At 37.3% G+C, this 25,662-nt stretch overlaps 1 protein-coding gene across 4 annotated transcripts; it reads right to left on the bottom strand.

The window, feature by feature from the left end:
• Positions 1-1,565: 1,565 nt before the first annotated feature.
• On the bottom strand, positions 1,566-23,860 carry lats2 (large tumor suppressor kinase 2). 4 transcript variants are annotated; one of them, NM_001128256.2, is given in 10 exon segments: positions 1,566-5,342; positions 5,589-5,695; positions 5,808-5,990; positions 6,097-6,679; positions 6,833-7,975; positions 8,162-8,364; positions 8,451-8,583; positions 17,585-17,979; positions 19,980-20,081; positions 23,689-23,856. In NM_001128256.2, coding segments are annotated over 8 exon segments (3,237 nt in total). In that variant the 5' UTR covers positions 17,939-17,979; positions 19,980-20,081; positions 23,689-23,856; the 3' UTR covers positions 1,566-4,811.
• Between the last annotated feature and the right edge of the window lie 1,802 nt (positions 23,861-25,662).

The raw sequence follows: 25,662 nt of genomic DNA, 5'->3' as shown, positions 1-25,662 counted from the left end.
TAAAAATAAGTTTTTTTTTTAAATTTAATTCTAATTTCGTAAGAATATCTAAAAACTGCATTAACTTACAGTTTAAATCCAAGTTTGTAAATAAATACTTCATTGTAAAATAGTATGGTGGTGAGCACTTTGATCACCACACGACATGCTGATCCTGCAAAGATTAGTTCTTAAAATGTGAGTAAAATGCACAATTGAATAGAAAATGAGGCAAATAGCTGCAAAAAAGGTCCACTTTTTCAGAAAAAAAAGAAGTACCCCTTTCAATAGGCTGGCTACGGGCCTGTATACAGAGTTCATTTTCATAAATGTGTTTCATTCTTGGTGTTATCTGTAACTTTTGGAAGTCATAATTTAAGTCATAATTAAACATAGTTTTAGCATTACTAAAACGGGGATCTTATTTAATAACAAATCTGACTGTAGACATGTTACTCACTATTTTGATCATCGTCACTCGTATAAGACATAAATACAATCTTTAAAATACATAATAATAATAAAAGGTTATAATCAGATTCCAAAACTGTATTACTCACTGTATTAAACCATCTGTGAATGTGTAAAGAAGAATGTACTTAGTATATACTCACCCGCCACTTTATTAAGTACACCATAGTACCAGGTTGGACTCCCTTTTACCTTCAGAACTGCCTTAATCCTTCATGGCATAGATTTAACAAGGTACTGGAAATATTCCTCAGATATTTTGGTCCATATTGACATGATATTGACATTTGTCGGCTGCTCATCCAGGATGCTAATCTCCTTTTTCAACACATCCCAAAGGTGCTCTATTGGATTGAGTTCTGTTGACTATGGAGGCCAGTCAAGAAACCAGTCTGAGATGATTCACGCTTTATAACATGCTCAATTGGTACTAATGGGCCCAAAGTGTGCCAAGAAAATATCCCCCACACCATTACACCACCACCACCAGCCATTGATACAAGATGGATCCATGCTTTTATGTTGTTGATGCAAAATTCTGACCCAACCATCTGAATGTCGCAGCAGAAATCAAGACTTACCAAACCAGGCAACGTTTCTCAAATCTTCTATTGTCTAATTTTGGTGAGCCTGTGCCAATTATAGCCTCAGTTTCCTGTTCTTAGCTGACAAGGGAGGCGCCCGGTGTGGTCTTCTGCTGCTATAGCCCGTTTGCCTCAAGGGTGGACATGTTGTGCATTAAGAGATGCTCTTTTGTGTACCTCAGTTGTAACTAGTGGTTATTTGAGTTACTGTTGCCATTCTCCTCTGACCTACACTGAGTGCCCGCCATGTGATTGGCTGATTAGAAATTTGTGTTACAAGCAGTTGGAAAGGTGTACCTAATAAAGGGGCCAGTGAGTGTGCATGCACATGCGCTCTTCAATCTGAAAAAGGTATATTTTTTGTGAAAAGGTTAATGGTGGAAATAAATGGTTTAATTAAAAAATGCTCTTGTGTGTGTCTCATCAGCAAAAAATATCTTGGGTGTGTCCCAAACACATCTACACACAAACAGACAGAGACGTGCACACGCTCACCCGCATGCACACACTCACACACACAGACTCAAAACAAGAGAATGATTTGTTTAATTTAATTTAGACATATACATTTACACATGAAGACAGCAAAAGCATTTCTTAAACATTCTCAATTCATACATATGTGTAAAAAAATGAGATAAATCCAAATGCATACTGTCTGTAATACTGTAGACACAAGGGTTCAAAAGTTAGCTCAGAAAAGAGGAAAAATAAGGATAAAAGAATACAAAAAATATGTATATCTGTATAAATATGTTCAATAGTAACAGTATTGTATAATACAGTTAAAGGTTACGTCAAAAAGTCCCAACCCATTCATTCCTTAAAATACAAAAACATACATTAGAGGAAAAAAGTTCCATCATCACACAGCTCCAAACACAGTCAAAGATTGTCAGTCAACATTTTCAAAAGTAAAACAAAGAATCCATCCTCAGCACAACACACGCATTACATTCAAACCCTAAACCTGACTCTGTGAGAGATTCGTAGAAAGCTCATGCCTTTTCACTGAGTGGTCCAATCTGACAAATACAGGGAAGCAAAGCATCTGCAACACTTGCTGTCACACTCCATTCTACTCTGATTGAACCAAAAACATGATGCCAATTTAGGTACAAGTCTGAATTGAATATATTTTTAGGAATTTATGTGACTTTTAGGAGTAAACAATATATAAAAGCGGATCATCACTGGCTGTTACTTTAAAACTCATCCAGTCAGACGTCATACAGGGTAGTTTGACTGACTTCAATCAAGCTTCACTACAAATGATTAAACATTATTATATGGACTTATTAGGGATCCTTATCACTGACCAATCACATACAATGTGTTTCCATATCCACCATGCTACGACATCCAAATACATCTCCTTCAGAGTCTCAATGACAATCATTCACTCTTTTTTTCGTCTTTCTCCAGCTATCATCCAAATGCCGCCTCTTACGATCAGGACCGGCCTGAGTGCAAGAAATGACGGCATTTCCATTCTTTCCAGAAATACTGATCAGCACGTGGTAAACACACCCACACATTCATTAGAAGGCACACAGTTTGTCTTACATCGGATCAATCACACTGACAATCAAAACCACACTTTTTACACAAAGAGAAAGTATAATTGAAAGGTTGATGATAATATGGTGTAATATTAATAACAATAAGCAGCATTGGGTCATGAAACTATATTGAAAATAGATATAAATCAATAGAATATATACTTTTAGATAGCATAATTCAGTTTTGAAGTTATAAAGGCTATTTGTTGTATTTAGAAAACTATATAATGTATTTTCTGTATTGCACATAGTTATACCATCAGATACATTTTTCTTTTGTAACTATCTTTCACCATTTTCGTTAAAGTTTTTGCCTCAAAGTATTCTTTACATTTCAGTCATAGACTGTCTTGTTGTAATACTGTGCTGTGTGAGCAGCCTTGATGACAAAACATCTTGCACTTGTTTGATTACATTTGTGAGTGTGTGTGTATAATAAAATAAGTTCACTGATAGTGACAGACAAGATCATTTCCAGTGGATCTGGATAAGCAAGAACACACACAACAAAACCACCCGTCTGACTTTTAAGATCTTCTTATGAAACTAAATGCAATTAAGATGAGGTGGGAAATATGATACATTTTCTGAGATTAAAAAAAAAACAGAGTTACTTGTGATGAAAGGCGTATAATCTTTTTGCATAACTAGAAAAGGATATAGCTGTAGCCTCAGCTCTTGGAGTTAATGTTTATAATTTGTTCCGGATAGCCAATTGCAGCGGTCTGAGAAAACACACTTCAAAACAAAACGATGTGTCTTGCAAGTGTTAGATACACACACAAGCAGCTGATGAATGTAAGCAGCTATTGGGAACGAAATCATTAAGCCTTAAAACAATGAAACTATTTAAATCAAGCCAGGCAAGGTAAATGCTTGTTGAATTTAAATACCACCTGAATTAAACAGCAACTAATATAAAACACCTAAGCAAAAATAACTAATTTTAAAACTGCAATGCAATTGGTAAGCAAACATTAAGCAGGATTTAGGCCTTTTAATATTCACAATTTAAGAGTGTTAATTAACTCTTACATTTTCATATTGTGAATGATATTTTCATATCATATCCGTTTTTTTGTGGCATTATGTATTTAATGACTATACTTATGCTTAGCCTCAGCTCTCAAGTAACAGGCGGTTGTTTTAGACAATTGAAGTATGTTTTAAAAACCTTTATTAATTGTAATAATGGGAGTTTAAGATCCCATGTCCATGAAGTGCTGCCTGTACATCAAAACATTTTATTTTAATATTGTGTTATGACTGAGAGCACCGTTAGGCATGAAACATAAATGAAGGATAACTGTATTATATTTACAAAAGACTATTTTATTAATTAATTAATAATTTATTGTCATTATTAATTATTAACTGCAAAATCCTGCATGGTCTTTTGGACAGACTTTGCATGAAGAAGTGACCTAATACTGTCAGTCCATAATATAGGACTTACATCTTCGAAAAGAAGACACTTGACAATGTCACTCTGAACCACTTGGTGGCGCCACAAAATCCTCTAAAACAAAGTTTGCTCGCTTTAAAAAAGACTGAGATCATATAATTCCAAATCTGGCTTCAATACCGCAGAAAAAAATAGGTTTTACTGCACATTTATGGATTTATAGCTATAAAATTCAGTTTGGTATTATGAACTTTAAAAAATAAACCACAGAGCTACCATCCCAAGCCAAGCACTCTTGTAATCCTTCACCATAAACTCTCTGGTGTTTGGAATGTTAGCATCACCAGGTTGAGAGAGGTGAGGGATGTGTTAACATATGACGTAAGACTGGGACTCTTTCTCCCAGTGGAATAAAAGAATAGGACACGGTTGACACACAACACACTAACCATGAGTAGAGTGGTTTAAACGTCAAACCACAGACCAACAGCTACACATCTCTGTTTTTGTGCTCTCATAGAAGAGTATCAGTCACATCAACGTCCACATGCAGCTGCAGGTCTTGTGTATTTCCTTGGTCCCAGGTCAGAGCTTCAGTCATTTTTAAATGATACTGCATAATGGTTTATGGGAATAAACACATTTCACTTGGAACTTTCTGCACTAAATTTCTGATGTTCTTCCAAGCATTTCAGGCAACACCCTGAAGAAAAAATAGTGTTGAAAGGAAGTAGAGAAGATGCAGCGTGTTAACTGGTGAGGTCCTCGATGGGTAAAGGCAGAGCAGCATGAACAACCAATCCAACGTTTTCAAACATAAACCGGCTCACACCCTTCCCCTTGCTCTTCCTCTTCATGGGCCTCTTCCTCCTCCAGCTCAGGCTTCAGGCTGCCGGCCCCGTCACTGCTGGACAGGCTTTGTGTCGCCTCTAGGGGTTTGGGATAACGGAATGGACAACCATTATCATCAAAAAATCTTCGGAAAGTAAACTCATAGAAGGCATGTTCAGGGTGTTTGCCGTGAGGAGAACAGAGGGTGTCCCAAGTGCGGGTGCTATCCCCACTATCACTCCAGGCGCCTGGGCCTCCCTCCTCTTCAACTGGATCAAAGTTGGATGTATCCATGGGGTGGGCAATTTTTGGTCGATATGGTGCAGGTTGTGTCCGAAGATTGCTGGAGAAATCCACCTCGGAAAAAAAAGGATGAGCCTTTATTTCTCCAGCCCCATTGCCTCCTAGACGCTCTTCAGCAGAGCAGCAAAGCTGGCCAATAATATCGACTGCCTCTGGGCTTAGTTTTACTTGTGGTGGCACTTGCAAAGTGTTCTCCCAGTTTATCACCTGTAGAGGTAGTGACATCAACAAAAGTTTATTACTTGTCATCAAAACTGTTAACCTCAAATATTATAAGCTTTAAAGAAAACAAAGATGTGCAGTCCTTTTTCCTGCATGTGCACTGTCTTGCCTAATTGAATCACCTATTCAAGTTTTCAGGATTACTAGAAATGTTCAAGTATGTTGGGGTTGGTTGGAACTCTTGCCCTCCAGGAGCAGGATCAACTAAAAACATGCATACAGAACTCTTACCTTAAGCTGCGTCTCTGTTGGGGTTGGAGCAAGAAAGGGTGGTTGGCCAACCAGCATCTCAAACAGGATCACTCCCACACTCCACCAGTCGCAAAGCTGTGTGTATCCTGTGTATTAAAATTAATTAAAAGGAGCAATTAAAAAGAAAAAGGTTCTATAGGCACTAGCAATTCTTTGTAATGTCCTTGTTCTTCCGAGTGACTATGTGAATATTCTTACCTTTGCGCAAAAGCACCTCAGGGGCAATGTAGTTAGGGGTGCCCACCAAAGAATGCGCCAGGCAGCGCTGGTGTTGTCGAGTTGCTCTCTGTTCCAAAGTCATCAGCCGGTCACCACAACGGCAATTAGACACATCATCCCAAAAGTCACTTGGCTCCATGCTATCCTGTCGGATATGGTTCCCTATTCAAGCAGTGCAAAGAGAGAAGGCAACCAATTCATTGGATTTATTAAACACTGCAACAACATTAAGGACTTTTTAAAGGCTATAAGCATCACCTACTCTTACCTTTTTGGTAATACTTTGAGTTGTGAGTCCATCGGAACCCCGTACATAGACCAAAATCAGTCAGTTTGATGTGTCCATCCAGGTCAATGAGGATGTTGTCTGGCTTGATATCTCTGTGGATGAAACCCATCTTATGCACACTCTCAATTGCCAGTGTCAGTTCTGCCACATAAAACCTGGCTAAGACCTCTGGAAAAACTCCCATACGGATCAGCAAGCTCATCATATCTCCTCCAGGAATGTAATCCATGACAAAATACAGATTGTCTCGGTCTTGAAATGAATAGTACAACCTGACTACCCACTCATTGTCAGCCTCTGCTAAAATGTCCCGTTCAGCTTTAACATGGGCTACTTGATTTCGGTTAAGAACGTCTTTCTTTCGCAAAGTCTTCATTGCATACAAGGCTCCTGTGTCTACTTTTCGGGTTAGACACACCTCACCAAAGGCCCCAATGCCGAGTGTCTTGATTTTGACAAACATTGATTTGTCCATCTTGGCACGTCGTAGTCGATTGTAATTGGATTCCTTCTGGTAAAGCATCTTTCTCATCTGTTCCTGCTCAGCCTCTGAAAGGCCAGCCTAAAATAATGAAAGAGATTCTTAGAGGTGGCTCAGTTGAAAACAAACAAAAAATATACCCTTTTATGGATAACTCAAAGAGTTAACAACTCAATTATACAAATTGAAGAGTAAACGGTGTTCTTTGTGATAAACAGTTCCAGCATAGCTTACCTTGGACATCTCTTGCTCCAGCTGCATTCTGCGATTAAGTTTCTGCTGGTATGTCTTCATCACATTCTCCACATGTTGCTCCATGTAGAACTTAAAGGCAAATGGAGAATAACTCTTAATACGAGACTCCCTCTTCTCTTCATCACGGGCATTTTTTCGTACAGGCACAGGTGATGTCTGGATCTGCTTCTTATCCTTCACAGCCTTTTCTCCTTTGCCCATTTTCACTTTGTCTTTGAAGATGGGTTCCTCCTGCTTTCCTACCGAGGAACTCTGGATAGTCCTACCTGTGGCACTGACATCTTGAAGTCCACTCATGGCTACAGGCTCTAAGGATGCAGGCTCAGGTCCAGATCCAGACACAAGCAGTGTTTTGGGGTAAGGTGGAGGTGGGCATCGATGTTCTTGACTGGGTTCCAGGGTAAAATTCTCATCTGGGATGTATCCAAGAGAATCCTGTGCTTCCGGGGATTGTGCACTCAGCCACCCTGGATGGCATGGTCCCACTGCTGTCTTCGGCTCAGGCCTCATGACCCGTATACTCTTAACAGGTGGCTGAATTGGTGGAGAGGTCACTGCAGTTATTGTGTTAGGTGGGCCCAAAGATGACTCTGGCTTCCCAGCAACACTAGCTGTTGGGGGCAATGTCTGCCTCACAGTCACCTTTTGGTGGTTGTTGAAAGAATTGGTCCGACTGGGGACGCGTACCTCCCCTCTGAAGGGCCCTTGTGGCTGCCTGGCTGGAGGAGTCCCCTCAGGACCTTGAGATCCTGGCCAGTGATGCTCATACAGGTCAAGATTTAAACTGGCCCTGGAAGGGGTAAGAAGGCCTTGAGGAACATCAGAGAACTCCCCACCCATAGCTCCAGGGGCAACACCTGGGGGGCGCTGCATCATGTGAACCTGGTGTGAGGTGGGGCTAGCTTGGCGTGGATGTGAATGTGGTGGCAGATATAAGTTGGGAGCATAGCCACCAGCATTTTGGCCCATTGCTGCTTTGCTTGGCATATTGACATAATTTTCTGGAGTTAGTTGGGGCATCTTATTCTGAAAGGAAGCACTTCTTTTGACCCCGTAGCTGGAATTCTCCATCATATGCGACCTGTAATCATAATGTGCTCCAGGCCCTCCTGAGGGCTGAGACTGGATTTGCATGGGTGGTCCAGACACACTGTACCCCATCATGGCCTGGTCAATCCCACTAGGGTATCCTTTTTGCTGGGCTGGACCAGGGGTGTACATTGGATTCCCAGTATTATTTTGAGGAGCCATGTTTGTGGAGTAAGCACCCATACTTGCAGGGCGTCCCATCGGGTTTCCCATGGTAGCACCCTGTGAAGGGTTGGCAGGCGGTGGCATGTAGTTCATGACAGGTGGTCCACCCATGTATGCCCGAGCCATTTCACCCTCAGCCCCATAACTAGCTCCCTCATACAATGGTGCTCCCATTTGATGATAAGGGGGAAGTGCACCATCCCCACTGCCTTCCATTGCTGTCCTGTGGTCCATCAAATTTGGCATGCCACTTTTTCCTATAGGAAATATTAATAGGTTCAAATACAGAACATAATTCAAGTCATATCATAGGTATAGTGAGTGTGCTTTAGTATTGTCTTGCCTGGGGAAGTCTGTTTGATGACACGTACAATCTGTTCAGTGTGAGGATCAAGGTAACTCATTTTGCTAATGTATTCCAATGCTGCCTCGATGTTACGGCTACCAGTCTGTTTCAGGGCACGCACTGCCATTTCCTGTTTTAGAAATTCAAGCAGAGAACTATTAAAACAATTGCAAAGCACACATCAGAGCAATTACTGTCATTATGCACTAATAAACACAACTTCTAGAATCAAATAAGTTTTCCTTAAGATCCTGACCTGCAGCTTTTAAAAATTATATTACATTGAGATTTTACTCAATAACACAGAAGATGCTAAAACAAGCAGAATCCAATTGTGTTTTTTTACACCAGCTACTGAAAATATTCGTTTGCTACATGCACCAGTGTAACCTAGAGGGATTTGCCACTGGAGAAAATGAGCCAAAGTAGCCTCCTTTACTACTGAGGTATACATAATATACTTTTACTACTTAAAATTGGCCCTTGTACAGTTTTAGAATTTGTAGTGGACACTAGTGGTTATGGAAAATGCCCATATTAAACATTTAATTTTTAGATAAATGCATATATGTGTACAAAATTTACATTTGAACAAGCCTATAAATATAAACCGGCCTATGAACACCTACAGTACATAATGGTCAAAATAACATTCTCTGCAGCTGCTTCCTCTGCAAGTTATGCACAAGCTCCTTCCTGTGCCAGGCTACAAGCGTACTATGACCGGAGATTGGCACATTCGACCACACAGTAAGAAACTTGCAATTATTAATGAATTCCATGGAAATAAATCTCACTATTCAAAGTGAGACTCACTTCTGATTTTTAAAGTCTTTTTTGTACTATTTATTTAGCGCTTCAATGCAATGTAAAGTGTTGTGTTAATTAAAATTATTAATTTAGAGGCTCATTAAAAAAAAGTAGTTCTCCTCAGTTTGAATATATACTCATGATTACCTTCATGCAACAACTCTGTTTCAACCTGAAGAGGTCTTCAAATTAATCAAAGGTTTTCCTTGTCACATTTTGTAAGGACTGTGATCCAAGGGAAAACTCAAACGTGTAAAGTATTCTATGAGTAGAGACCCACACCTATTTAAGGAAATCCCCTTGAATGGCATATGACCTCATTCAGAAGACATTCTGCCCAAGTCAATTTCTACAGCAGCACAAGCTGTGTTACGCTGCCTCTGCTGGGCAAACTTGTTACCGCACCAAGCATGCCATGGAAAGAAGAAAATGCCTAATTCAGCACATACTTGTGCATTTTGACCTCTGTGTATTCAAAGAAATGCCAACTGGCAGAGTGAAATAAAGACAAAGTTACAATAGTAAAGAGTATTTCTGAGCTTTGGTCAGACAATGCTAAAACTCATGTCCAAGTAAAAACTGAATGGGTGTAAACAAGCAGACATTCAAACAGTGAGCACACTCAGTATTGCAGCGCCACATCCACACACATTCTACACATTCCCAGAATAGTTTAGAATTACCCTATGTGTATCTTCACCAGCATGTCTAAATGCGTATTCACACATTTGCTGGAACTTCGGTTAGTACTGTACAAAACACACAGTCTGTGATCGCTGTCTCAGAAGTGCCAGCACTTTCTGTTGCATTCCATCACTGTCCGCTCCAAGGGTGTGTGCCTTCACATCCCTCTTAGTGATTTAAAGGCGCCACTCTCTCTTTTTAAAACACACACACAAAACAGTCCACCATTGACTTTAGTCTGGTTTCGGGAAGGGCTGGGTCTGGTTTGGCCCCAGGTCAGAGTTTCAGCCCTGACCTCCACTGTCAAGGCGACAGATGTTCAGGACATTCCACGAGCCAGGAAGCAAGAATTCTAGTTATGTGGAAATCTATGCCTCAATCTATGTTCAAATTGTCTCTCCCCCCTCCCCTTTTTATTTTTGAGAGCATTTTGTTCTAGTGTGTCTTTAGAATTCATTTGGTCTGTTCCAAAATATCCCGTTTGTATTTACACCCTCGTCATGACCACAAGCCTCAATGCTACACTAGACGTTCAATTTCTGACTGTGGTGTCTCTATGTACACACATGAAAACACAAGCTTTTCTCCTTTTAAAAGTAACCCCCCACACACACAGATTTTCTACTTAAAGTATTTTTATACTTTATTCGCTGTTCATTCTGAACAACTTCCACTTTGACCCAAATTCTGAAACACATTCCGCCATTAAATTTGAGAATGAAAACCATATGGAGGACTGAGATTTTTGACCGGATGGACAACATCATCCTCATGATCTGCGAATGGATCCATAAGAGCTCAAACAGCAGATAATGATGCTAACAATGCCTTTGTCATGGGTTCAATTCTTACAGATTTTCAGAACATACACCTAAACACTAGCAAACAATACAGCACCATCAAAAAATAAATAAATCTTAGCCAGACTAATGGAATAAGAAACAAAATAAAATGACGTAAAAAAGGAGAGAGAAAAAAAATTACAAAACAATAATAATTACAGAGACATTATTAACCTATAAATCTAAGAAAGGGGACCCATATTTTGTCATCTTCTGTTTGCCAAATCTAGAGAAACGTCACCTTTCTAGCTTGAGGGCAGAAACCATTTCAGCTAACCATTTTAAAAACCTGGAGGTGACGTGGATTTCCACTCCATCAAAGTCACTCTGTTGGCCAGCACCACACCAAACATAAGGGAGAGTTGTTCATGTTTAGGCCAAGTTAGAGCCTGGTCTGAACATCCAAACAATGCTAATTCCACATCAATTTTAATGTCCATTTTAAAAGCCTGTGAATAAAGTCTGACGATACTTTTCCAAACTTCAGATACTTCTGGACAGGAGCAGAATATATGACTATAGGCCCCGACTGTGCACACAAAGGTGAGGATGCAGCTTATTAAGTTTGGCTTAAATAATTTTTCATTCATTCATTTTCTTGTCGGCTTAGTCCTTTTATTAATCCGGGGTCGCCACAGCGGAATGAACCGCCAACCTATCCAGCAAGTTTTTACGCAGCAGATGCCCTTCCAGTCGCAACCCATCTCTGGGAAACATCCACACACACTCATACACTATGGACAATTTAGCCTACCCAATTTACCTGTACCGCATGTCTTTGGACTGTGGGGGAAACCGGAGCACCCGGAGGAAACCCACGCAAAGGCAGGGAGAACATGCAAACTCCACACAGAAACGGCAACTATGCCGAGGTTCGAACCAGCGACCCAGCGACCTTCTTGCTGTGAGGCGACAACACTACCTACTGCGCCACTGCCTCACCTTAAATAATTATTGTTAGATAAAATCTTTTGTAACACTGAATGAATTTTTACTTGCACTTTAATCAATTTAATGCACCCTTGCTTAAAATTATTCATTTAAAAAGACTAATAAAAAATATATAATAGTAGCCTTTGTGATCTTAAAAAATTTTTTTATAATTTGCTTTGCCCTTCTTTTGGGATGACATTCACCATCTATCTTGCTTTTAAAGCAACATCCCACCAAACACTTTGTTCATTTGTTAGGCATAACTTCCACTTTTCATGATCCAATCGATTCCTAAAGTGGGAACTAGGGCTGCACAATATATTGTTTCAGCATTGATATCGCAATGTGCGAATCTGCCATAGCCACATTGCAGGGTCTGCAATGTCAAGCTAGGATTATAATTAACCAGCTCAGAGTAAATGATTTAATCACAAAGATTAACCCTAATATAACTTAGAAAGATTTGTTATTTTTATTTGGATGTGTTTTAAGGCCTGTGATAAAGATTTCAAGTTATTTTAAACTATTTGTGGACAAGAAATTATAAAGTTTTTACACTTAAAGAATGACTGTGTTTATTTTGTACGACGAAGACTCATTACAGTCTTATTTTACATTAATTTCTGTATGTCAGTACAGTTAAACCACTGAAAATCATCTAGTGTTGCTTGTTTTATTTGTATTATTGTTCTGTTGATTTTATCCATACTTTAATTTGTTTATTTTAGAAATTTCTAGATAATTTTGAATATTTTATGCAGCGCTAAAAGCTCTGCCCAACATTAATTCTTGTTAAATATCACATATCCCCCAGAAACATCACCTATTTCAAATGGCGTAGTTGACTTTTAATGTCAAAGCTATGTTACAAAGCTTGTGGTTGTAGACTGGTCATATTTGGTTGCAGGAAAAGCCTAATATAAACATTCAGGCCAAGTGCCAACATGATATGCCAACACACACTACACATGTATCACATCACGCATATTTCCCAAGTACACAAACATCACATGCATGATGTATACAGGCAGCGTTTTGGATCCTATGCTCAAAACCACAAATCCACAACATATGTCATGCTCATCTTCTTCCTGTACCCCCTCCCACCCCTTTCATTCCCCCAACCAAAACATTTCCGCCATCAAAGGTGGTTATGTAACCACTGGCCGCATTGCTGTGTAATTTGTGAGGCGAAAAACCAACGATAATGATCAAACCAAAGAAGCGCAGGGAAGGACCAGAGGCGGGCCTTTACCTTCCTGGAATGTGCGGAGGGTCAACGGAGAAACACAAGCCCCAGTCACTAAACTAAAAATACCAAGTCACACACCATGACTGAGTCATTTCACAATAATCACGTTATTACTAATAATAAAAACATGCAAAAAAATACCCAGACCTTGGGATGGGAGGTCTAGGTGCATGTGGTGTACGACTCAAGAACTGACTCACACTAAATCTGAATACGAGGGAGACACAAAGTCAGACAGGCTACGACACAAAACACAAATGTCATGTTTTTGTAAAAAAAAAAAAAAAAAAAAAAAAAACCTCAGCCCACACATAAGGACAAAAACATGCCAGGGATCGAGTGTATCCAGAGGAAACGCCCATTTACTACAGAACTGAACACTTCCTCTTTGTGTATGAGTGTTGTACATGCTGTAATAAAGGCAGGGTAAGACAATCCATCTAATGATTGTGAAATTCTCACATCTATGAGATATTACACTCACAGCTTTCTGAGATACCAAGTGCCTTTTTGGTCTATTTTATGGCCAGTTTTTTCATCAAGGGCAATCAAAATAATTAATAAATATACCACTGTTTAATGTTAGGACTGTCACAATTAATAAATAATCATCCAGTTAATTATTCAACTGTTTAAATGAATTACTATTTAGAATTTAACATTATTACTGTGGAAACCCAAATAAACTTTATACATTTGATTTGATTTATTTACTACGAACAGAAAAATCACAAAACAATTCTTTCAACAAAATACATTTCAACATGGTCGAAATGGAGCGGGGTGAAGCACAATATTATTAAATACATTTGTTTATAATCTAATCTGTTTTCTTTTCTGTATATACCCAAGAGTATATACCCAATGTATGATCTGAAACCTAATTGTTAATATTCACATATTTATTGAATGAAATGTCTGTTGAAATGTGCAAAAAAAAAAAAAAAAAATCAGCCAGCATCAGGACCGACATCGAAAGATAAAACGGTCAAGAATGTACGCAAACAACATGATCCAAATCAAGTCTGTCTCCATACTATACTTCATCTGATAGCATGTTTCAGCTTCCAGAGACCTAAAAAAGCCCCATTCCAGTCTCTATTTAGCCCTGTCATAAAGGCAGCTCGGCTCCCTTCAGCGAGGCCTCGTAATTCCACTGGGCCGTGGTGGATTTCTCAGTGGTGTTGTGCATGGGCTTGAGCACAGCATTCCTCACATGCCGAATGCAATCACAGAGCCGCTCTCTGAGCTCCAACTCAACATTAGCAGCAAAGCCCCAACACATATTCATTAACGGCCTGACAAGGGCTCTGTATTAGAGAGTCTGAAACAAAGCACACTAAACATGCTAAAGGCCTTGCATGTCTGACACACGTAAATAAACAACATATTATTAAAAAAGGCATACTATGCATAAAATTGGCATCATTCATTCATTCATTCATTTTCTTTTGGGCTTAGTCCCTTTATTAATCAGGGGTCGCCACAGCGGAATGAACTGCCAATTTAGCCAGCATTTGTTTTACGCAGCGGATGCCCTTCCAGTAGCAACCCAACACTAGGAAACACCCATACATTCTTGGATTCACACTCATACACTATGGCCAGTTTAGTTTATTCAATTCACCTCTACCGCATGTCTTTGGACTGTGGGGGAAACTGAAGCCCACGGAGGAAACCCGTACGAACACAAGGAGAAAAATGGCGTCATATTTTGTGAAAAAAGAATATCAAGGCTAACAACTATATTTTGGTCATTTCAAATAGCTACCCAAAATGTAAAATATATGCCATGAAATGTAAATTTCTATATTTACATTTAGATTTTCATTTTAGATTATATTTTAGTAACCACGTTATGTGAAATATTATAAATATAATTAAACTTACTATATATATATATATATATATATATATATATATATATATATATATATATATATATATATATATATATATATATATATATACAGTTGAAGTCAGAATTATTAGCCCTCTTCAATTTTGTTTCTTCTTTTTTAAGTATTTTCCAAATAATGTTTAACAGAGCAAGGAAATTTTCACAGTATGTCTGATAATATTGTTTCTTCAGGAGAAAGACTTATTTGTTTTATTTCGGCTAGAATAAAAACAGTTTTAAATTTTTCACGAACCATTTTATGGACAAAATTATTAGCCCCTTTAAGCTATATTTTTTCTCGATAATCTACAGAACAAACCACTGTTATACAATAACTTGCCTAATTACCCTAACCTGCCTAGTTAACTTAATTAACCTAGTTAAGCCTTTAAATGTCTCTTTAAGCTGTATAGAAGTGTCTTGAAAAATATCTAGTAAAATATTATTTACAGTCATCATGGTAACAATAAAATCAATCAGTTATTAGAAATGAGTTATTAAAATTATTATGTTTAGAAATGTGTTAAAAAAATCTTCTCTCCGTTAAACAGAAATTGGGGATAAAATAAACAAGCGGTCTAATAATTTAGGGGGGCTAATAATTCTGACTTCAACTATATATATATATATATATATATATATATATATATATATATATATATATATATATATATATATATATATATAGTAGTAAGTACTTACTACTATATATATTTCATGTTAGTTCAAATTAGCCAAAACTATTTTTGATTGCTTTAGCTTACAGCATTTTGTGGAATGTGTCTGTTTGTCAACTATACAATGGAAATCATTGGTCAGCAGAACTGTCCTGTCACCAACATTCCTCAAAATATCTTCCTTTGTGTTCCACTAAACAGACAAAGTTATTCAGGTTTAGAACAACATGTGTTCATGGGTAAATGATGACTCTACTTCTGAGTAAACTATCTCTTCTCAAATTCATTCACTACAATTAAATACAAGGACCAGAGTGCAGGTAACACATTTAACTAAAAGGTGATTGCACAATGGCCAATAATGCACACACCAACACAAATACACAACAACCAGTTACAAAATACTACGGCAGTATATTCTAGTATAGTATTTGTTTGTTAACTGATCCATAACTAACTTAAACTTAGATAAAGAGAGTTAGTTAAAGACAGACATGAACCACAAGACACAAGCCTGTATACATGTTTGTGTTTTGAATCAGATCTGATTTGGCTTCTGCCACTTCCTGTGGGGTAGAGATGTTGCACTGAGCTCCTCAAGAAAAAGCTAAATAGCCAAATAAATTGTGAAAACTGCAATTTCAACATTGCACTCAGTATTATGTAATGATTTCAGATTTGGCCAAGACTGCATAGACAGCGCTGAATCAGTAAATATCTACTGTAAGGCTGCAAAATATATCGTTTGAGCATCAATGTTGCAATGTATGTATCCGCAATAGCCACATCGCAGGATTACACAGGATTATCATATTATAGTTGAACAGTATAAAGACATACATGATTTGTTGAGTCATTGCAAATTAACCATAATTAGTATATCATCTGCATGTGTTTTTAAGGCATGTGTCTGTGTGAGCATTTCAAGCCACTTTAAAAAGTTTAGGCACAAAAAATTTGTACCTTTAAGAAACAATTATTTTATTTATGTGCATATACGATGAAGATAAACCATACAGTGTTATTTTACATTTGATTATTCAGTTTGTGCCTGGATACTGCTAATCTTTGCTCTATTGTATTTATCAGTGCTTGTGATAGGTTTATTGTATTTTATGCAGATGTGCTCTCCCACAAAATTATCACATTAGTCTAATTTTATGTATTCTTTCCAATTACTGCTATTCATTACATCTGATGAAATTATACTCATTATCGCATTATATATTGCAGAACAATAACATATTGCAATGTCAGTTTTTTTACATCATGTATATCACGCAGCACTAATTTACTGAATATTCTTCAAAGCTGCATATTTCCCAAGCACTGCTCAAGAATTTCCACAAACATTTCTAAATGTGTGACATTTATGATGAGTAAGATGAGCTTATTTCAAAAAAGAAAAAACCCTGGCCAGAATCAATAGAATTTATGAAGATATGAGATACACAAATTGAAAAAAAAAATTATATATATATATACATACATACATATATATAGAGATATATATACAGTAAATATACACGAGGAAAAGCCACTCTGGAGTGTGAGTAAAGCTTAATTTAGTTTATTTTGTAAATTTCTGATGGTATTTCTTTCAAAATTAAAAAAAGAAGAGATTTAGATCACTTTTTATATAAATCTCAAACATAAAATGGAATATTTGTTTATAATCATTTTTTAAAAACACAATGCCAATGTTTTTATTTAAGATGAGTTTATTTGGAGTTAAAGTGCTGATTTTCAATCATAGCAAATCAAAAACAATGGGGATTTTTTTATTGAAATAAACATGATCCCACCTTTATAGAAAAAACAAACATTAACATTTTACTCAAACATAAACCTAATAAATGTCGGACATCCAGAAAACTGAGAAGTTTTAAGTGGTCTCTTATTTTTTTCCTAAAACTATACGTAATTGTTATTATCAAGTTACTGTTGACTACAATTCATATCACAATATATACATTTATCTATTTGTATTTAGACTGTATAAATAAAAATGTATATGAAACAAAGACTTTTACCTGATCGCAACCGGCATTGACCAGATCCTGTAGCATCTGTCTGCTGACCTCACCGGGATGCCCGGAGCTGGATCCTGGACCTGAATCATTGGCATAGGGCCTCAGAGACTTGCGGATCTCTCGGAGGGCACTCTGGTAGTTGTTAAACTTCTGGGGCGGCCGGAGCTGCTGTTGTCTAGCAGCCTGGTCTTTGCCCTTTGAGTCTCCACCTCGACCACCCTCTCCTCGAGAGCTGCCTCCATGAAGCGCCTGACTCACCAGCTTCGCTGGCTGTTTCAGACCCTCCTTGATGTCCTGCAGGCGCTGGCGTGTGTTGCCCACATATGGAGTGGCAGGGAACGTCTTCGGCCTCATGAGTGAACTTCGCCTGTTTTCTCTCACACAAACTCTTCACACTAGGAAAGACAGAAAGATTCAGTTAGTGAGCGGATGCTCTGGAAGTTGCATTGGGTCATCAATGCAACATTCTTGGTACATAAAATGATGATTACAGACACAAACAATACTGTTGATATCAGTTTCCGAACAATGTTTTACCAGTTGATGAACAAATAAAAACTGGCCAATCAGAATCTATCCTGCTTTAAAGAATGCAATCATTTAAGTCACCATGTGCTAGCTACAACAAAAGAATGTGTTAGCTAAAATTTTTATATATAGCTATATTAACAACTATCATTCCTGGTTTGACAAGGCATTATGTTTTTTAAATAATTATTACTAAATTAATGTCAAATAAGCTGCCAGCAGTCCTATAAAATGTTTCACCTTTTTTTTAAGTTTACAAAAATTACAAGAAAAAAACTTGAATTTTATTTTTCTCACTCAGCAACAAATTAGATAAATTCATAAAATCATCCAAAAAGTAGGAATAAAACAAGTAATTATAGTTTCCTTTAATTATAAACACAATTTTGTTATAAATGCTAAGTCTAAACTAATTTGTTTAAAATGAATCTAGCAGGGTAAACGTGTTCCTCATACATCACCAATTAAATTGTGTTTGGTTCTTCGGCATGTTTTGCTAGCTTGATGATGAATCGGTTTTGTCAGAATGCGTCAAAATTAAAATAATGGATCATTATTATTCATTCATTTTCGGCTTCAACCTTTTATTAATCATAGGTCGCCACAGTGGAATGAACCGCTAACTTATCCAGCATATGTTTTACACAGCGGATGGCCTTCTAGCTGCAACCCATCAGTGGGAAACTTCACCTATGGCGGGAAACCGGACCACCCAAAGGAAACCCATGCAAACACAGGCAGAATATGCAAACTTTACACAGAAACGCTAACAGACCCAGCCAAGGCTCTAACCAGTGACCTTCTTGCTGTGAGGCGATCATGCTACCCACTAGGCCACAGTGACACCCTAATGGCTCATTAGTCAATGTTATTTAATGTATTTATTGACATGAACCAATTATAAACCATATTTTACAGTAATTGATTATTAATTTGTTTATTAATCATTTAGTTATTAATATGCAAAGTTGTACTTGTTAACAATAGGTAATATAAATACCTAATAACCTTGACCAACATTAACAGACATGAATTATACTGTAATAAATGCATTGTTTGTTTTTTTATCCTCATGTTAGCAAATAACTTAACATGAACTAATGAAGCATTATTTTAGCGTTACAGAACTTTATTTACAAATTTGACATTGAATTTGGGATGATGTAATAGTGGCAACAAAAAAACATTTATGCTTCTACCTGCCGACAAGTGAAGATTTATTTTCATACATATAGAAATTTACTCTTAAATAATGCATTTTATTTTTTATTGAACTCTTAAAAAATGACATTTACGATTTGTTCAAACTACTTATTTAAAATAAGCAGAAACAACACAATTCTTAAGTTTTTTGTGACAGCTTAATTGTTGTACGTTCATTCCACTTAAATTTGTAAAAACTTAAAAGCTAACAAAGTTGGCGGTTCATTCCACTGTGGTGACCCCAGATTAATAAAGGGACTTAGCCGAAAATGAATGAATAAATGAAAAAACTAACTTTATTCCTTCATGTTGCCCCAACACAAATCCTTTTGTTTGCATTTTTTTACAGTGTATTAATAATAATCAACAAGCTAGAACACTCAAAAGTTTAACCTTATGAGTTTACACTATTTAAAGCCTGATTACAATATCTGACACCAAATCTTCTTTAAAATCAAATTATGCACAACATATATTGTTGCATGGTTTGTTAAATCCTAAAATAAGCCAAACAACTGTACACACCCAGACTCAATCTGACCTGAATAGATAACACAGGCTGCAGTGAGAAAGATGTGAGTGGAGATTAGCACTGCTGTTGTCGCTAGTCTTTGTAGCTGCTGCCTCTTTGGCTCTGGTGTGCGCTGGATGCAGGTCTACTCACATCCCAGCAACCCTTTCAAGGCTCACACTCCCCCTCCTCCAAAGACATGTGAGGGTTTACGTCTGCATGCTTCTTCCATCCCAGTCTGGTATGCATGTTTGCCTGTGGGGACAGTGGTGGACAGAAGGGTCAGAAGGGGAGATTTGGGCAAGTCAAAGGCCCTGCATCATTACTCTATGTCAAATACTGGAGATTGATTGAATATCAGCCCCTCTGTCAGAGCTTTATAACGAAACACAAGCAGGTCAGCTACTGTCTTGAAGCTAAATATGCAGTTGGGTGTTTTAATGTAAAACCCCTCCTTTAGATATTAAAATTAAAATTACTACACAAAACAAACAATAACATGCTTTATATACACTAGGGCTGCACAATATATCACTTTAGCATCGATATCGCAATGTGATCATTCGCAATAGTCACATCGCAAACATTTGCAATGTTGACTCTGGATTATTATTCATCATTTTGCAAGTGTTTTTTGAGGCATTTGACTGTGAGGGTTTTAAAAACATTCAGGCCTATAAGAAATTAATGACGATTGAATTGTTAACAAAACAAAGACTGTGCAGTATTATTTTACATTTGATAATTCAATTACTGTACACCTGAATACAGTTTGACTCACCGGTAAAAAAATAACACTTTAACATCTTTTTCTTTATTGAATTTACTTACGTTTGTAGATTGTTTCTTAAATTGTATGCTCATGTACTCCCCTACAGAATCATACCAATCAATCTACAATGATCAATTCTTTCCAAAATAGTTATTCAAAATTGTATTTATATCGCAAATTACAAATCACAGAATAAAAAAACGCAATGTTAGATTTTTCCAATATCGTGCAGCCCTAATATATAGTATATTTTGCCTCATAATAATGCTTGTGCAATTGATAAAATTTATTTTTTACTTTGATGCAGTTTTTACATTTTTCTATTTAAGAATCAATTCTAAACTAAAAAAAAGAAAAAAGCGTTTTCTCTAAAAACACTCCTAAACTAAATTAAATAATAAAATAGGAAATGTTTCTTAAGCACTAAAATAGCATACTAGAATTTTTCTTAAATGATTTCTTAAAGATGACGAGACAACAACAAAAAAAAAAACACTTGATAATCAGGAATAAATAATTTAATATATGTATATATGTCATATTACTGAAGGTTTACTTTATTTCATAAACATAAAATAAGATTTTATCTTTAAACAGTATCTGTGAAAAGCCGTTTTCTTGCTGAAAACATTCTTATTTATGGGAAAAGCTAAAACACAGATCAAGGTTTTATAACTTTGACTTTAAGCTCATTGATATTCATTGATATTAATTTTCCTTCGGCTTAATCCCTTTATTCATCAGGGGTCGCCACATCGGAATGAAAAGCCTACTTTTCCAGCATATGTTTTACACAGCAGATGCCCTTCCAGCTGCAACCCAGTAATGGGAAACACCCATATACACTTATTCACAATCATACAGTACGGCCAATTTAGTTTATTCAATTCACCTATAGTGCATGTATTTGAAACAAGAAACACAAGAAACCCACGCAAACACTGGGAGAACATGCAAACTCCACACACAAATGTCAACTGACCCAGCCGGGACCTAAACCAGTGACTCTTTTGCTGTGAGGCGACAGTGCTAACCACTGAGCCATTGAAGCTCTTCAATATTACATTCAAATGTAAGCTTCAATAGAAAATACCTTGAATGTAAAACCGGAGGCATCATGAAATGTTTAGTCATGTCTTCACTTTATGCTTGATATAATCAAAGATTTTTACACAGTTTTTTACATTTATCAATTCAATTTGCAAGTACAACCCAAGGTGCAGAGCATTCATTCAAACACTTATAGAAGATCAGAGACAATCTCGAGAAATTCATCCTTAAGAAAACAAAAATTAAATAAGTTCATATTCATTTCCATACAAACTGCCTAACTGATCATTTTCTGTACATTATTTATTAACAAATGGCAGTGAGTGTATGCTTGGCATGCATTCCACCATAGAATAAAAGTAATATAAACTATGGTTATTAGTGATAATAACTGCAAATGTATATCTTGCACAAAGAAATTTAAAAAAGTCATTTGTAACATAAAATATAAACTCAGAACTGAAGATAAATGTAGTATGGAAAAGTCTTTTAAAAAACATTTACTGCTAATTTTTTACTTCTATGAATTCCACTGAAATTTATCGATATTCAAAACAAACTTTAAAGACCTTTTATGCTCAACATATCGTCTTCTTAGTGTTAGAAGGTTCACTCTGGCATTTTTGTCAAAATTGAGTTATTGACATATTCTTATTAAATGACAACTTATTTACATTATGGGATGTTTTTTATAAGTTGTTTACATTTTAAGACATTTTATTTAAAAAAACAAATGTTACACACATACTGTTTGCTATTGAATGCAAAAACTTTGAAGCTCAATATCTCAAAATCATTCAGAAGCAGATAGAACCTTAAAATTCCAAAGTGACGATGTACTGATTTTTATTTAGAGCTGCATTAACTTTCAAATAATTAAAATGTTAAATTGTAAATTGTGTTTAATTATTACTTATAGAAAGAGCAAGCCAAACAATCCTCCACATATCATTTATTGCAATAGTCTTTCATTTATTATATGCTGGCACTGAAAATAATGCAAGTTATGCTGGCAATGGCACTGGCAAATAAAGAGTTAAATAAAAAACATTTTTTTGAATATTTTTCATATTGCTGATATTTGTCACAATATCTTCCCAGCAAAGTAGAAAGTAGGAATCCACATTTCAAGAGCACAGTATCATAATGACATGAATATTCTGGCTTCCCTCTACATTAACTTATAATCACTACTCTGTAATCATCACAAGCCCAAAAATTCAGACAACACACAAAAACAACAGGATTAAATATGAAAACAGTTCCCAACACATGTCATCATCATCATCATCATCATCACACATGTCCAAGATGAGAATAGGGGGATCATTTCGTGGGTGGAGTGAATTACAAGTTTCAAAACAATAAACGTGTAATGCGATCGCCCCGCTGTAGTACATCATCATCTAAACTTACAGTACGGCTAAAAAACATCTGATTTGGGGAAAACATCTGACGGCGCGAGACACATAAACAAAACCCTGCGGGAAGCAGAGCTGGTTTTGTTACGCACGAGTAAAAATACAACTTTACGTTACCTGCAGCTCGTGGCAGCGTCAACTTCATCACCAAAAACAAACCTCTAAATGAATGTAGACATACGTTGTATTATAAACGCTGGTTACACATTTGTTACCTTTACAATTTGTTTAACATATAACAAAGCCACATATTACGCCACACAAAGGTGTTATTAACATACATAATCGCTTATTATCCTCTTTAAATGAGCAAACATGGGGTATTCAAAATGCTTCTATAAGCACAAAGTACCGTTAATACGGTTTACAGTCGCGGGGCCTAGAGGACGGTCCCAGCGCTTCAGAGGGACTGGAGCGAGAGGAACGCAGATCCGCTGGAGCAAATCCGCATTCCAGCGCAGGGAGAATGTGCTGTTCACTCCTATCCCACTATAAATGAGCAACACGGCCTATTTACTCAACTTACACGGCATTTACGAGCGCAAATCAAATGCAGAATCCCCTGAAACCAACTAATGCCCAGCTTTTTGAAAAGTTTGTAAAGTTTTGAGCGACTCACCATGTGAAATAAGCGGTGCCTTAATCCAAGGAACTGATTTAAACTTCAGTAAAGTTGCGGACTATCTGTCTAAAGATTTGTTGGCCTTTCTTCGTCCTCTCATAAAAAGCACGGAGTGAAAATCATGGGATTGTCCTCCATTTTCTCGCCACTCACGGCAGAATTAGAATGCAGTACAAAGTTGGACACTTACTGCATTGTTAACATTCCAGAGGAGTCACGTGAGGCGGCCATGCACGTCAGCGCTGCACATACCCTGGGCGGGGCTTCCGACATTTACAACGCTGAGATTCTGATCTGATGCACACAAGCAGATAAGTGCAATAGCAGGAGAATATTTCACTATCCCCCGACTTTGCTGGTCTATTATAAGTTGCTCGCATAGGTATTACCGTTATAGCTAAATAATTAATGTTATAACTAAATAGTGAATGAAATAACTAAATAGTGAACTAAATAGTTCCCAGATCCTCCTTGGGCTTCTCACTCAACTGATTGCTGCATTGCTTTCTTCAATCAATCACTGGTTTGTCTCAAGTCCTCAAAGAAATGAAATATTACATATAATTAAGAGACCAAAGACCTTAGATTGTAAAACAGGAGATTTGTAGTTGACACATGCCATTTCATGTTGTAAATGAATAAAATAACACTTTCATCTGTTCTTATTTACCTTGTAAAATGTATTTTGAACCGGTATCACTTTATTTCGATGGTCTCTTTAATGCAGTTTGTTGAATTGAAGTTACATTGCATATACATGCCAACTAATTCTCAACAGATTATGTAGACTGATAGGTTGGGGTTAGGGTAGGTTGACATACTTGAAAATTTCTTATAGTCAGTGAAATGTCTGTTAAAGGAACTGTATCGGCACATATTAGACACTCTACTAATACTCAAATGAAAAGTAGGGTTGTAAGGTTTATCGGTACTATGGTAGTATCGTGATACTATGTCTTCATAATACTGGCAGTGCCACTGTAGTTTTTTAGTATTGTCATTAACAGTCTGTCTACAATATATAATGTTGCATGTGGAAAAGTCACTAAAATGCTCAAGTTTCGGCAACAATAGACCATTGTATTTTAATAGTCTATGGAGCCTTCTAAGGTTGCAAAACTGTGTAGAAGTCACACTTTTTAAGGTAGCCTATTGCATATTTTTCTGATGCTTCAGTTTGAATCTAAATTCATTAATTTCTGCTCCTGTCAATATAGTTTAAAGGGCCATGAAACCCCCTCGTTTCAGCAGGGTGTTTTCACACCTCTACTTTGGAAAAAGTCAGAAAAGTGGGCGTGTCCAGCTCTGTTTAGGGGGGAGTGTCGGAGGAACTAAAGTGGGATGGTGTGGGAGTGTCTATTTGGGCACGCGCGAGTTTCAGTCAAAATACACACACATGAGAAAGTGATGGTGTTTAACCTACATGGACATCTGTAGTCGAATTATTTGCCAAATTATTAAATGTTGGACTTTAACTGCAGTTTGGCTCTTTCATTCAGGGAATTCATTCATGCCCCTCGCGACAAACGCGATATTTGATTCGAGGATCTGCTCTAAGCGTGTATTTTTCATGCAATGTTTGATACCGCACGGCGAATGAGAGAAAAAAAAACTCTGCATTTCCCGGAAACTTAGATGCACACGGCAGGTAGCGTCAGAAAGCCGCGTTTGTTATTCCGGTCACAAAATGCGGTGCTATGTTTGCACTCAGTGCAATAGTTAACCAATGACTGTAAAAAATATGGACGACGCGACAGCCCCTTTTCCCATTGAACGCCTTGAGGGCAAAACGCCTGCTTGGCTCGCTCGGCCGCCGCATCTGGCTCGATTGACTCGGGCTGGAATCGGGCAGTGAGTCCAGGCATCCGGAGTAGGTCCAGCAGAGGTAGTCAGTCTGAGCTCTGAGGGGTAAGTCTCCGGCAGGCGAGAATCTAGCCGAACTGGTCCGAGTGTATTTTGCCATCTGGGTGG

This window comes from Danio rerio, chromosome 9 (genome assembly GCF_052040795.2).
Source record: "Danio rerio strain M-AB ecotype USA chromosome 9, GRCz13ab, whole genome shotgun sequence".
In the NCBI taxonomy this organism is placed as follows: Eukaryota; Metazoa; Chordata; class Actinopteri; order Cypriniformes; family Danionidae; genus Danio; species Danio rerio.
The sequence above is the reverse complement of the archived record's forward strand: the minus strand, read 5'-3'. Positions and strand labels throughout refer to the sequence as shown.